The 13,822-nt window shown below is 35.7% G+C and overlaps 1 protein-coding gene across 3 annotated transcripts in view; it reads right to left on the reverse strand.

Annotated features, from left to right (window-relative positions):
* PIK3CA (phosphatidylinositol-4,5-bisphosphate 3-kinase catalytic subunit alpha) overlaps window positions 1–13,822 on the reverse strand; it is a 103,790-nt gene that overhangs the window by 25,403 nt on the left and 64,565 nt on the right. For all 3 annotated transcript variants that reach the window (XM_070072478.1, XM_008266536.4, XM_070072479.1), the window contains 8 exons: window positions 12,234–12,661; window positions 11,513–11,722; window positions 9,317–9,567; window positions 7,717–7,962; window positions 6,565–6,650; window positions 961–1,066; window positions 298–450; window positions 69–203 (listed from right to left, as the gene is read on the reverse strand). In XM_070072478.1, the coding sequence (XP_069928579.1) occupies window positions 69–203; window positions 298–450; window positions 961–1,066; window positions 6,565–6,650; window positions 7,717–7,962; window positions 9,317–9,567; window positions 11,513–11,722; window positions 12,234–12,585 (1,539 nt within the window). In that variant the 5' untranslated portion in view covers window positions 12,586–12,661. The remainder of the gene's footprint in view (window positions 1–68; window positions 204–297; window positions 451–960; window positions 1,067–6,564; window positions 6,651–7,716; window positions 7,963–9,316; window positions 9,568–11,512; window positions 11,723–12,233; window positions 12,662–13,822) is intronic.

Here is a 13,822-nt window from a genome sequence, read left to right on the forward strand (position 1 = left end):
ATATAATGATTATGTACTCTATGTATTGTGATTGACACCTAAGAAACTCAACGAGTGAATTGCCTTACCAGTCCTGCATGGGAATAACTAAATCCTGCTTCTCTGGATACAGACCAATTGGCATGTTCCTCAATCACTGACATATCTGGAAACTTTACCACACTGCTAAACCAGTCAAACTCCAACTCTAAGCATGGAGTTTCCTAAGAGATGGAAGAAAAGTTATTTTATTATATGTATATATATAATGCTTAATTATCATTTAAAAAATCTAATTTGTGAAAGTAAATAGCTTACTTTATTTGGATTTGACCCAGTAACACCAATAGGGTTCAGTAAATCTTCTAATCCATGAGGTACTGGCCAAAGATTCAGAGCCATTTTTCCAGATACCAGAGTGTCAGTGTAATCAAACAAGTTTATATTTCCCCAAGCCAGTGGACAGTGTTCCTTACGAAAAACAAAGCAGAATATTCACTCCTCTATGGATTAAAGTATAAAATGCATTTCAAAAGACTTTTCTTCCCTGGAAAGGAGAATTCAACAATCGTCTAGAGTAACAGCGATAGGAGACTTATAAAAAGCCAGACTGATTTTTCAACGTTTAACTGCTTCATTCTCTTTTTATCATTTGAAATGACATGTATTTTCTTTAATAATAAGTAGGAAATATGAACCAATGCAGGGATGACAGATAATTGTATTTAGTCACTGCTATGCAGTTATTTTGTATGTTTAAAAAATTCTATTAATATGAACTCAGGATATACTCACTAATCATGAGTAAATTTCAGAAGTTTTCCCAATATATTCTTCTATAATACATCAACTCATTAAACATTTTTAAAATTTAAAATGGGTTTATTAATTTTTAAATAAAGAAAAGATATGCATTTCAATTAGTAGTATAATTAATAGTTTTTATAGGAAAATATAATTGTTTCTTCTGAAATACTTTACCTCCTTAGCACCCTTTCGGCCTTTAACAGAGCATATAGAAAGGCAAAGTCGAGCAGCACGAGGAAGATCAGGAATGTATATATCATAATTCAGCCATTCATTCCACCTATGTAAAATTTTAAGGAAAAAGAGAACTTATCAAGAAAAAGCCTTTACCCAGAAGGAAATGAATGACGTCTATAAATCAATAAGAAAAAAACAAACCAAACAAGAAAATAGGCAAATGATCAACTAGAATAGGTACTTTATAGGATCATATTCAAATGGCTAATAAACATCAAAATTAATTGTCACGTGGAAAAAGCAAATTGAAATTTTGTGGGAACTGGTTAAAACTATAAGATAGTGATACAAAGGAATGGAAAGAATATGTAGTAATAGGAGGTATCAGACACTAAAAGTGGGGGTATAATTTACAACCAATTTGGAAAACAATCTATTAAAAGTAAACATATGGTGGCTGGTGCTGTTGCGTAGTGGATAAAGCTGTTGCCTGCAGTGCTGGCATCCCATACGGGCACCAGTTCAAGTCCGGCTGTTCCACTTCCGATCCAGCTCTCTGTATGGCCTGGGAAAGCAGTAGGAGATGGCCTAAGTCCTTTGGCCCCTGCATCTACGTGGAAGACCCAGAGGAAGCTCCTGGCTCCTGGTTTTGGATCGGTGCAGCTCTGGTAGTTGTGGCTATTTGGGAAGTCAGTGAACCAGTGGATAGAAGAAATTCTCTTTCTCTCTCTGCCTCTGCCTCTCTGTAAATCTGCCTTTCAAATAAATAATCTCTAAGAAAAAAAAGTAAACATATATATATATATATATATATCTTACAATTAAGTTTCCCATCTAAAAATGAAACCAAAGAAATGTGTGCATTTTATGCACAGAATGTTACAAGCAGAATTATTTATAACATCTCCAAACTACAAGCAGCCCAAACATCCAAAGCAAAATAAACTGTGGGATATTAAAATAATAGAATATTACATAGCAGTTAAAATAAACAACAGTTACTTACAAAATAAATGAAAATAAACAAACATTTACAAAATAAGATAATTTGGCAAGAATTCTAAAGACAAAATCCCTAGTAAGTCTTATTGTACAAATACAGGGAGAAGAAATTCTGTGGAATTTAGTAAGTCCACAGTAGTTTAAGAAAATCTAGGGGCAGTGCTGTGGCACAGAGGGTTAATGCCCTGGCCTGAAGCACCAGCATCCCCTATGGGTGCAGGTTCAAGACCCGGCTGCTCCACTTACGATCCAGCTCTCTGTTATGGCCTGGGAAAGCAGTGCAAGAGGGCCCAAGTCCTTGGGCCCCTGCACCCGCGTGGGAGACCTGGAGGAGGCTCCTGGCTCCTGGCTTCGGATTAGCGCAGCTCCAGGCGTTGCAGCCAATTGGGGAGTGAACCAGTGGATGGAAAACCTCTGTCTCTCTCTCTCTCTCAATCTCTCTCTCTCTCTCTCTGCCTCTCCTCTCTCTGTGTAACTGACTCTCAAATAAATAAATAAATCTTTAAAAAACAGAATTCTAAAGATACATTTTTTTAAAAGATTTATTCATTCATTTGAAAGGCAGAGTTACAGGGGAAGAGAGAGAGAGACAGACAGACAGTAAAAGAGTTCTTCCATCTACTGGCTTACTGTCCAAATGACCACAACAGCTAGAGCTGGGTCAATCCAAAGCCAGGAGCCAGGCACTTCTTCTGGGTCAACACGTGTGTGCAGGAGCCCAAACACTTGGGTCATCTTCTACTGCTTTCCCAGGCACTTTGGCAGGGAGCTGGATCAGAAGTGGGGCAGCTGAGACCCGAACTGATGCCCACATGGAATGTTGGCATTGTAAGCAGAAGCTTTACCTGCTACACCACAACACTTGCCCTAAAGATAATATTTAGAATTGCTTATAAATTTATAGAGAGTATTCTATACATTTCTGTTTTCTGTAAGTTTATTTATTTTAAAGATGGAGTAATAGAGATACAGACAAAGAGAGAAAGAGAGAAAGAGAGAGAAAGAGATAGCCCTTCCATCTGCTAGTTCACTCTCCAACTGCCCCTAGTAGTCGAGGGTAGGACAGGCCAAAACCAGGAGCCAGAAATTCCATTCGGGTCTCTTACATGGCAGTAAAAAAATATTTGGGCCATCATCTGCTGCATTCCACAGACTGCAGTAGCAGGAAGCTGGATGGAAGCAGAGACGAGATGAGAAGAAACCCCAGGCACTCAGATACAGGGTGCTCACGTCCTGAGAGGTGGCTTAACCTGTTGCACCACAATCCCTGCCCCCATATGCTCAGAGAGCTATGTTTCATGAATATATTTGTTCATCACTGTGCTGTCAGAATAAAGCACGTTTCCCTCTTCTAAAGCCAATCCATCCTACCCACAAACACACACACACACACACACACACACACACAATGCTTTAGTTTTAGAAAATGGTTTCATATATGAGTGTTTATTCCAAAATATGTCTGTCTTTGAGGTATAACTGGTGATATTTATGAAATCATAAAGTAGCTAACTTATCTGGTTTATGGAAAGCACAGATTTATAATGAGCACTTAATCTCAGTAAGAATTTTTAAATCTACTTTTCCATCTTAAAATTTCATAATCATTCACTTCGGAGTTTTTAGTAAACAACTTAAAAAATTCTATAAAATAAGATTTACTTTATTTATTTATTTGAGAGGTAGAGTTACAGACAGAGAAGGGAGAAACAGAGAGAGTTCTTCCATCTACTGGTTCACTCCTCAAATAGCTGCAATGGCCAAAGCTGGGCCTATCCAAATCCAGGAGCCAGGAGCTTTTTCTGGGTCTCCCATGGTTGCATGGGCCCAGCCAGTTAGGCCATGTTCCACTACTTTCCCAGGCCATTAGCAGGAAGCTAGATGGGAAGTGGAGCAGCCAGAACTCAACTGGTGCCATATGGGATACTGGCATTGCAGGTGTAGGCTTAACCTACTAGGCCACAGTGCTGCCCCCCCCCCCCAAATCTTAATATTATCCTTAAAATTTTGCCTTTTAGACTAGAATTCTGGAAGAAAAGTTAATCAAATATAGTCCTTTCTAAATAGTTAACTTTAACTTATTAGAATTCTAACATTTAAACTGTATATTATTTAACAATTTATCTTTTAATTTTATAAAGCTAGTTTATTTTTAGTACTGAAACAACCAGGATAAATTTATCCAATATTATTGGAGTTTTTGCTTGATGCTTGCTGAACTCCTTGGGTTGGTGGTTATAGTTTTCACCAAATTTGGAAGCATCTGGCTATTATTTCCTCAAGTATTATTTTTCTGTTCCTCTTATAACTATTCTGTCCAACCATGACAAACATGCAGCATGACTAGAAAATAAACTGTTTCAGCAAAAAGTAAGGCATCTTGAGGTTGTTTGTTGCCCAAGCATAATTTCTTTCATTTTTTTTTTTCAAGATATTTTTATTTGAAAGGCACAAATACAGAGAGAGGAGGGGAAGAGAGAGAGAGAGAGGGAGAGAGAAAGAGATCCTCCATCCGCTGGCTTACTCTCCAAATGGCTGTGGCTGGGGCTGATCTAAAGCCAGGAGTTTCTTCTGAGTCTCCCATGTGGGTGCAGCCAGGACTCAAACCTGCACCCATGAGATGCTGGCACTACAGGCGGAGGCTTAACACACGCCACAATACTGCCCTGCCCAGCATAATTTCTAACTTAAGTGATGTTCTTTCTGATCGATACTGGTTCAGGTAGGGTAAGGGACTCTGTCTCTTCCTGTTGGTAAATAAATCTACTATCTCTTTGAACTCTACCTAAGGCTCTGTAACAACTTAATTATAAGACTTGACCTTTTCCTTGACTTCCTAGAACTCAGTCTAAATTCATTATGAGTTGTATTTTTACAGAGTTCACTTCAGCTTTATTGTGATTCTATACAGTTAATTTTCAATATCAATTTGAATTCTCTTAAAATACCACTGCTGTTATATTCAGGAGTGGATTCTGATTCTCAAGTGAATCTATAAAGATAAGTTAAGAAATAGGATGGCAAGATTTGGAGTACACTACCTTTTAAAATTTATTTAGTTGTTTAAGTTTTTGAGATACACAAAGAGAGTGAGAGAGAGACAGAGTAAGCGCAAAATGATGAACAAATAGATTTATAGGACTCAGCTCTCTTAGAAAGCTAGCTTACTCTCCAAATGTGCACAATGGCCAGAGCTGGGCCAGGCTGAAATCTGGGGAGCCAGGAGTACAATCCAGGTCTCCCATGTAGATGGCAGAGATGCAATTACTTGACCCATTACCTACTGTCTCCTAGAGTTTGCATCAGCAAGAAGCTAGAATTGGTGGATCCAGAATCCAAATGCAGATACTCCCTTATAGGTTGTAGGCATCGTTACTGGTACCTTAACCACTAGGCCAAATGTCTACTCCTGAATTACACTACCGTTTATTATTTTATTACATGGAATCAGTAATTTTCAAAAAAGATTTATTTATTTAAAAGGCAGAATTACACAGACAGAGACAGAGACAGAGAGAGAACCAGATAAAAACATCTTCCATCTGCTGGTTCACTCCCCAGATGGGCATAAAGGCAGGGGTTGGGACAGGATGAAGCTAGGAAACTGGAATACCACCTGGGTCTCTTAACATGGGTGGCAGTGGCATGAGTACTTGAGACATCTTCTGCTGCTTTTCCAGGCACATTAGCAGGGATCTAATAGACATAAACCAACATCCATATCGGATGCAGGTGTTGCAAGCATGGCTTAACCCACTGTGACACAAAGGCAACCCTCAGTAGTAATTTAAAATGCTCCCAACAACCCCCCGACTCCACCCAAGAAACTGATTTATTCCCAAAGATCTGTTAATTGAATACTATAAATATTTATTTGGGGGAGTGATTTAAAGGAAATGGCTTCCGAGTAGTTTGTTTCAGGAGTTGTTATACAACTCTTACTTATCTTGATGGAGATAAAAAAAATGCCAGATTTTTTTAATCTAACATGGGGAATCATTAGTGCAAACTGTAGCCAGATTTTGTTTCCTCCTTGATATAACAGGAACAGAGAATCAAAAAACCCTTCCAGTAAAATTTGAGGAAGAATCAATGAAGTGATCTTGTGATTGATACTCATTTGATAAAGTCCTTAGGTTCTATATGTAAATGTCTGGTAATTCATATAACTTGTATAAAACTTTATTGATTGGGGCCAACGTAGTGCAGCAGTTGATGCCACCACCTTACAATGCCAGCATCCTGTATGAGTACCAGTTCATGTCCTGGCTGCTCCACTTTGATCGATCTCCCAGCTAATGTGCTTAGGAAAGCAGCAGAAGATGGCCTAAAAGTGCTTGGATCCCTGCTAGCTACCCAAGTGGAAGACCCAGATGGAGTTCCAGGCTCCTGATTTCAGCCTGGCCAGCCCTAGCTATTGTGGCCATCTGCGGAGAGAACCAGCAGGTAGAAGATCCCACTTTCTCTCTCTTTTTCTTTCTTACCCTCTCTCTCGTACTCTCTCACATAAAATAAATAAATTAAACAAAAAACCCCTTTATTGACCCTACTGCTAAATATTGATATACCCTTGGAAATACAATTCATATATTTTCTTACCTGGGATTGGAACAAGGTACTCTTTGAGTGTTCACATTGTCACATAAAGGTTCTCCTCCATGGTAGATACCTGTTCGAACATAGATCTAAAAAAAAAAAAAAAAAAAAGTGTACAAATAGATATACTTAACATATACATATGTACACACAAATTGGACAGAATAAAATGTTACACAATATAAACAATGCGACTGATATGAAGAGAATGAAAAAATTTGTTCAGACATAACTTTTCTGTTCTTCACGTGCTTGTAATAATAAATTAATACTGATATAGATTCTTCATCAAAATTTGCTGCTGCCTTCATCCATTAGTAACAATGGGAACAACAGATTAATAATAATAAAATATTAAAATAAGACCACAGTCCATTTAAGCTAGGAATGTAATTCAAAGTTTTTCATATTTTAGAAATATAAATTGGCATATATACTAAATACTACTTAAAAATTGTAGGAGCTGAAATAGCATGTCAAGGAAATTAATGTTTCTCTAATATGACACAAGGCTACTTCCAGTAAGTAGGATTAATAAAGACCATGAAAACCTTCATTTCAGGTGAAATGAGGTTCTGTTGCCCAGATGAATCCTGTAAATTTTTCAGTTTTTTTTTTTTCCTTCCATCCGATGATTCACTCCCCAAAATGGCCGCAACGGCCGGAGCTGTGCTGATCCGAAGCCAGGAGCCAGGAGCTTCTTCCTGGTCTCCCACTTGGGTGCAGGGGCCCAAGGACTTGGGCCATCATTTACTGCTTTCCCAGGCCATAGCAGAGAGCTGGATGGGAAGTGGTGCAGCTGGGTCTTGAACCGGCACCCACATGGGATGCCAGTGCTTCAGGCCAGGGTGTTAACCCACTGCGCCACAGTGCTGGCCCCAAAGTTTTCAGTTTTAACAGTTTAGAATTACGGATATGAGAATTATCTGAATATTAGTAGAGTTACAGACATTAGAATTACAGACAAAGGACTGTGAGCTGTGTGATAGCTATAGTAGATGGAAACTAATAGAATTCATTACATATTTTTATTTTCTGAGATTTAGGTGCTTTTCTAGTTATATGAAAATATACTATAGGTCAACAGATTATTACATTATCAATAAAATATTTTGGTAAAATAATTTATATAAAATAATAAGCATAGTACCTTACCTTGTCAATGTCTCGAATATTTACATTCACATAGGTAGCACAAAGAATTTTTATTCTGAGTGCACTATTTATAACCCAAAGGGATTTTGTAGATGTTTCTCCATTCATATATGGTGTAGCAGTGGAGATGCGTCTGGAATAAGATGGCATTGTAAAACAGTCCATTGGCAGTTGAGAATAAAGGCTTTCTTTAGCCATCAGCATCAAATTGGGCATCCTCCCAAGCATTATACAGCTTCTTATATACTGTAAGAGAGAAAGGAGAAAGGGAGGGAATCATTTCCCATAAAATTTCTCATTTTAAAAGTGACAAGTAACAGTATTATGAGAATTTATACATTAATCTGCATAGGTGTTTAAAAAAATCTAACATTATAGATAGTATTTCTTAGTAGTTGCTATATCTGTAACATTAAAAAATACTAACATTTTAGAATTAGGTTACAGTACCGATCAACCAAGCACCTCTGAATATAAAGTATATATATGAAAAAAACTAGATCAGCTTTTGACACTACAGTTCTATCCTTAATTGGAAGCAAAAAACACAACAAACAAAACCAAAATCAGTAAGAGTCAGAAGATACTCATTATGTAAATACCATATTTAACAAAAGAAAAATCATTTGGCAAGACAAACATTCAATCTACTAAGTCATATTCTGTTCAAACATTTCCTAAGAAACAATTGCTTTCTTAAAGCAACAAACCATAAATAGATGAGGCTCACAAAATTATGGATGTATTAAAATATTAAACAGCCTTGGTCTGAACATTGAAATAGTAGTTAGGACAGACATTTTTAATATAAATGTTTCTGTACATATATTATAAGGTTTTATTTTCTTACCCCTATGACTCATTAGACCCTAAGGAATCTGAAGGCCAATACCATGTTTTGATACTGTAAATTAGTATTTGGCATATACTCGATACATAGTTACTTCTTATAAGCATTTAATGAATAGAAAAGAAGGTAGAGTAGTATTAGTAAGACATTATTAATAGTACATCTGAACAACTGATTGTGAATTTTTAAAAATGCTTATTTTAGTTCCTTTCTAGTACCGTTGCTTGACAGGGGATAAAAATCATGAAACAGTACATATTTTGGAATTAGTATAACTGCCAATATTATCAGTTTCTCAAATTAAACAATAATTTCAGTATAAAAACTAATAAATATTACTTACTAATATTAATTAGAAGGATGTCCTAAAAAAGATACTATTCCTTGATGTTATCCCTTTTTAAATTTAAAATTAGTATTCTTAGGGTCAGTGCTGTGGTGTAGCAGGTAAAGTCACTGCCTACAGTGCTGGCATCCCATATGGATGCTGGTTTAAGACCCAGCGGCTCCACTTCCAATCCAGCTCTCTGCTATGGCCTGGAAAAGCAGTGGAAGATGGCTCTGCACCTTTGTGGGAGACCCGGAGGAAGCTCTAGGCTCCTAGCTTTGGATTGGCTCAGTTTCAGCTGTTGCGGCCATTTGGGGAGTGAACCAGCAGATGGAAGACTTCTCTCTCTGCCTCTCTGTAATTCTTTCAAATAAAATGAATAAATCTTAAAAAAATTAATATTCTTTGAACTTTTTACTTACCTTATACTGACTCAGAGGATATTTTTCTAAGAAGTATTCATCACATCCACACACTTTTAAAATATACTTGCCCTGATATTCTAAAACACATAGTTTTAGTTGTTCAGAGGATAGCAACATGCTCCGGGTTTTCTTCCTGATTGCTTCAGCAATTACTTGTTCTGGCACACAGTCATGGTTGATTTTCAGGGTATACTTCTGCTTATCATTATTTGGAGAAACTATTACCCAAATCACCACTATTATTTGCCCTATTAACAGGAAAACATTATTAGATGCAATCACAATATCTACTTCAAGAGACAAATTTCAAAAAGTATAGATGACTACTATAATCAAACTAATTAAAGTACTGGTAAATATCAGGTAGAAACAGGAATTTTCATACCTGACAGGGCTGCCAGGCCATACCCAAATCTCATGTTTTATGAAAGCAAATAAAACTGTGCCTAGTCACAACTACCTGGGACTAAGCTCATTTCCCTTCTAAAACTACAGAACATACTTCATGTGTGTATCTCCTGTGAAGAGTGACTCATGATAGCACGAGAATTTTATCAGTACCAAAATTAACAGAATTTTTGGTAGCTATGGGAAGTAAAACAAGAGAATAAACAGACATACATATGCTGAACTGGAATGATAGAAAAGACAGAACAGGAAGTATTAGAGATTAGGAGGGACAGGAAATGGATTTCTAATTTTCTCTTTTTAAGATCAATTAAGTCAGGGAGTTAACAAAAATGATTAAAATGTAAGGACTAAAACTGCAAGGTGGGTATTTGGCCTGATGGTTAAAGTGCTGCTCTCAATTCCAGCTTCCTGTTAATGCACATCCTTGGAGGTATTAAGTGATGGGTCAAGTAACTGGGTCCTTGCCATCCATGTGGGAAACCTGGATTGAGTTTCCAGCCCCTGGCTTTAGCATAACCCAGTTCTGAATGTTATGAGCATTTGGGGAGCTGATGGGAGAACTCTACCTGTTTCTCTCTCTTTCTGCTTTTCAAATAAAATTAATTAATTTAACAAAAACTATGTTAAAGAGGTGTGGCTGTTTACAGTACAATTATTTCAACTTTTTTATATTGGAAATTTTTGGTAAAATGTTGAAGAAAAGTGAAGAGTATTTTAAAAAGTATGCTGTAGTAGAAAAATATTTTGAATTAAGTTTTTTGTTATAATAAATTACTGTGAACACTATGAGTGAAATGTAGTTAAGATGTTTTGGGGCCAAGGCTGTGGCATAGTGGGTAAAGGTACTGCCTGTGGCCCTGGCAACCCACATGGGGGCTGGTTCAAGTCCTGGCTGCTCTACTTCAATCCATCTCCCTGCTAATGCACCTGGGAAAGCACTGGAAGATGGCCCAAGTTTTTGGGCCCCTGCACCCATGTGCGATACCCAGAAGAAGCTCCTGGCTCCTGGCTTTGGATTGGCCTAGCTCCAGCTGTTGTGGCCATTTGAGGAGTGAATCAGCAGATGTTAAGCTTTCTCTCTGTCTCTCCCTCTCTGTGTTAACTCTACCTTTCAAAAAAATAAATATTAAAAAAAAGTTTTAATTTATTCTAACAGAATTTTATAGTTAATAGTGTGTGAGAATAATATAGTACATTATTTTAAACTGAAAGCTTCACTTTTTTAATCTTGAAAAATATAGGTATTTCTTCAATGCTATGACATTTACTTCCAAAACAGTCATTTATATGTCATGTTCATTTCATTTTAGAAATTGATATATGAAATGTCAAGTCTACCTATATAAGATCACTCATTATGATCAGACTTAATTACTATATTTAACAATAAAACTATTTTTTCTTTATAAACATATATTTATATGATATATAATAAAAATAATGTATAAAGCTTCCCAAAATTTTATAAAATGTTTCTATTTATCCTAGTTTTTATTTTCAGTTAATCAGCTTTAATTCTGTTAGTATCTAAAAAAAGTAAATTTCAAACTCAAATTCTTCAGTATTTTGAGATTAAATAATTTACGTAGGGATCAGCATGATACATACACAGTTTATTACACATAAGTTGTATACTTGGTGCTCAATTGTGTCTTGTCAATATAAGCAATCCCTGTCTTTCAGAAGCTTATCTTCTAGGTGGGAAAAGACTGCACTGAAAAACAGGTACAGACATAAAATTTTGCTATAGTAATGATTATGGCAAACTGACAATTTTCTTACCTTTATCTAATTTATTATATATGTGCTTTGGCAGTTCTGGTGAAGATTCTACATTTGGAGGATAGACATACATTGCTCTACTATGAGGTGAATTCAGATCTCTAAGATCCACAGCTTCTTTACAAACATTCAGAATATTTCTTCGGAAGTCCTGTACTTCTGGATCTTTAACCATATCAAATTCACACACTGGCATGCCAATAACAAAACCTTAAAAAAATTATATAAAGAACATAACATTCTATTAAACATACCATGTGGACTAGTTTCTTACAAACAGGGAACTGTGTAAATCTGGAAGATCACAAAAGAGTAAAGAAGTTTCTCTGGGTTAAAAAAAACTTGATGAATACATATAGTAAGAGGTGACAAGGTCCCAAGTAGATCTGAATATATAAAAGGTAATATATTCAGCAGTTTAGAGTAAAGGCAGGAAACATTATGTAAACAAAACTGGGATACAACAAATCTACATCATCCCACAAATGATATTTCTTAAAGAAAACTTTACAGGGTAACATTAGGGTGTTAAAAATAGTTCCATAGTTCATCAGTAAAAAGTACTTCAGATTTCTAATTTTTTTTATTAAGAAAACAATTTATTTGATTATAAAAGTACTGGCTCAGATAGGTATTTTAGTAACAGATAATAGCTAAACTTCATAGTTATTTGCATCTTAGAGCAGGATCACAATGTCATTAAGTTAAAACTGTATCATACCAATTTCTCGATTCAGGATCTTTTCTTCACGGTTGCCTACTGGTTCAATTACTTTTAAAAAGGGTTGAAAAAGCCGAAGGTCACAAAGGCGCCTTGTTTCATCAAAAAATTCTTCCCTTTCTGCTTCTTGGGTAACACTTACGAAAATGTAAGAAGATTCATCTTGAAGAAGTTGATGGAGAGGGTATTTTCTTGCTTCTTTAAATAGTTCATGCTTTATAGTAATTAATGTAGCCTCACGGAGGCATTCTAAAGTCACTATCATTCCATTTGGCAGTAAACATTCTACTAAGATTCTTGGGGGCATCAAGTGGATGCCCCACAGTTCACCTGATGATGGTCGTGGAGGCATTGTTCTGATCCTTTACAAGTTTTACATATAAAACTACTTGAAGGAATTATATATATTGTTGTTCCAAAGCAGACACCTAAATCAAAGAAAGAAAACATCTATTAAAAGAGAAGCAACTATAGAATACATTTAATGGCTCTGTTAACTGATTCATTTTCTGTACTTTAAATGGGCAAGGCTAAAACAAACTCATCTTAAATATTCTAATTGAGACTGTTGCTCTAGATAACACTTATACTTCAGTTGGTTAGAAAAATCACTTGTATTAAATTTAATAAAGTCACATAAAAACATTTGAGTGGATTTTCTAAGACAAAGCTGAGGCAATAGAAAGAATGACGAGTAAGCTATAATTCAAACCAAAATTCCCATCACATATCATTTATCATTCTTTCTTTATCATTCTTTATCACCTTTATCATTCTCTTCTATTTTATGGAGTAACAGAATTTGAGCCAAAAATAATCTTTTAGACTGTACATCCACTGCTCTTATTTTAAAGAAAAGTAAGTCCTAGAGAAATTAAATCCTTTTCCTTTTTCACTTCTACTCCTAATGGGCTGTAATGAGAAATTATATGGCTTAGTTTCTCTTTTTCTTAAATCCATATTTTAAATTTCCTTCATTTTTTGGGGGGTGAAGGGTAGTTTGATTCTAGCCTAGGTAATTAATATTGTAGCTCATTCTGCTCTTAAAGTAAGCTTTAGGTGTATATTCATAATAACATAAAGTGTCATCAAGATATTTTCCTTGAAATCTGATGAACTTGCAATGATCCATGCACTTTCTCAAGTAAACTATTCCTACTATTTCTAATTGAAATGAATTGATTTACACACAATAGGGTATCATGACTTTGTCAGTATAATGTTTCTACCATCTGAGTTAAGAATTAGTAATATTTTAAAAATTGTTAAGTGTTATTATAATTTAAGGATGCTTAATTTTTTAAGACTTTAATGTTCTAAAGAGTTCTTTCAGAAAATCTCACTGAAACCCACAAAGCATGTTTATTTCTTGCTTTATATGTTTATTCAGTAAGGTAAACTGTAAGACTATAACCAAAGGTAACATGAACAATACCAGTTGCAGAAGAAATTAAGCTAGAAAAAGTTATCAAGAAGGCTCCAATAACCTAACATATTTGATTATTCTATCAAGTACTATAGGCAAGAGCTATACATTACACTTTTTCTTTTTCACCAAAAGTGTACTGGTGCTGTCCTCAGGACCATGC

This window comes from Oryctolagus cuniculus, chromosome 4, assembly GCF_964237555.1.
Source record: "Oryctolagus cuniculus chromosome 4, mOryCun1.1, whole genome shotgun sequence".
Classification (NCBI taxonomy): domain Eukaryota; kingdom Metazoa; phylum Chordata; class Mammalia; order Lagomorpha; family Leporidae; genus Oryctolagus; species Oryctolagus cuniculus.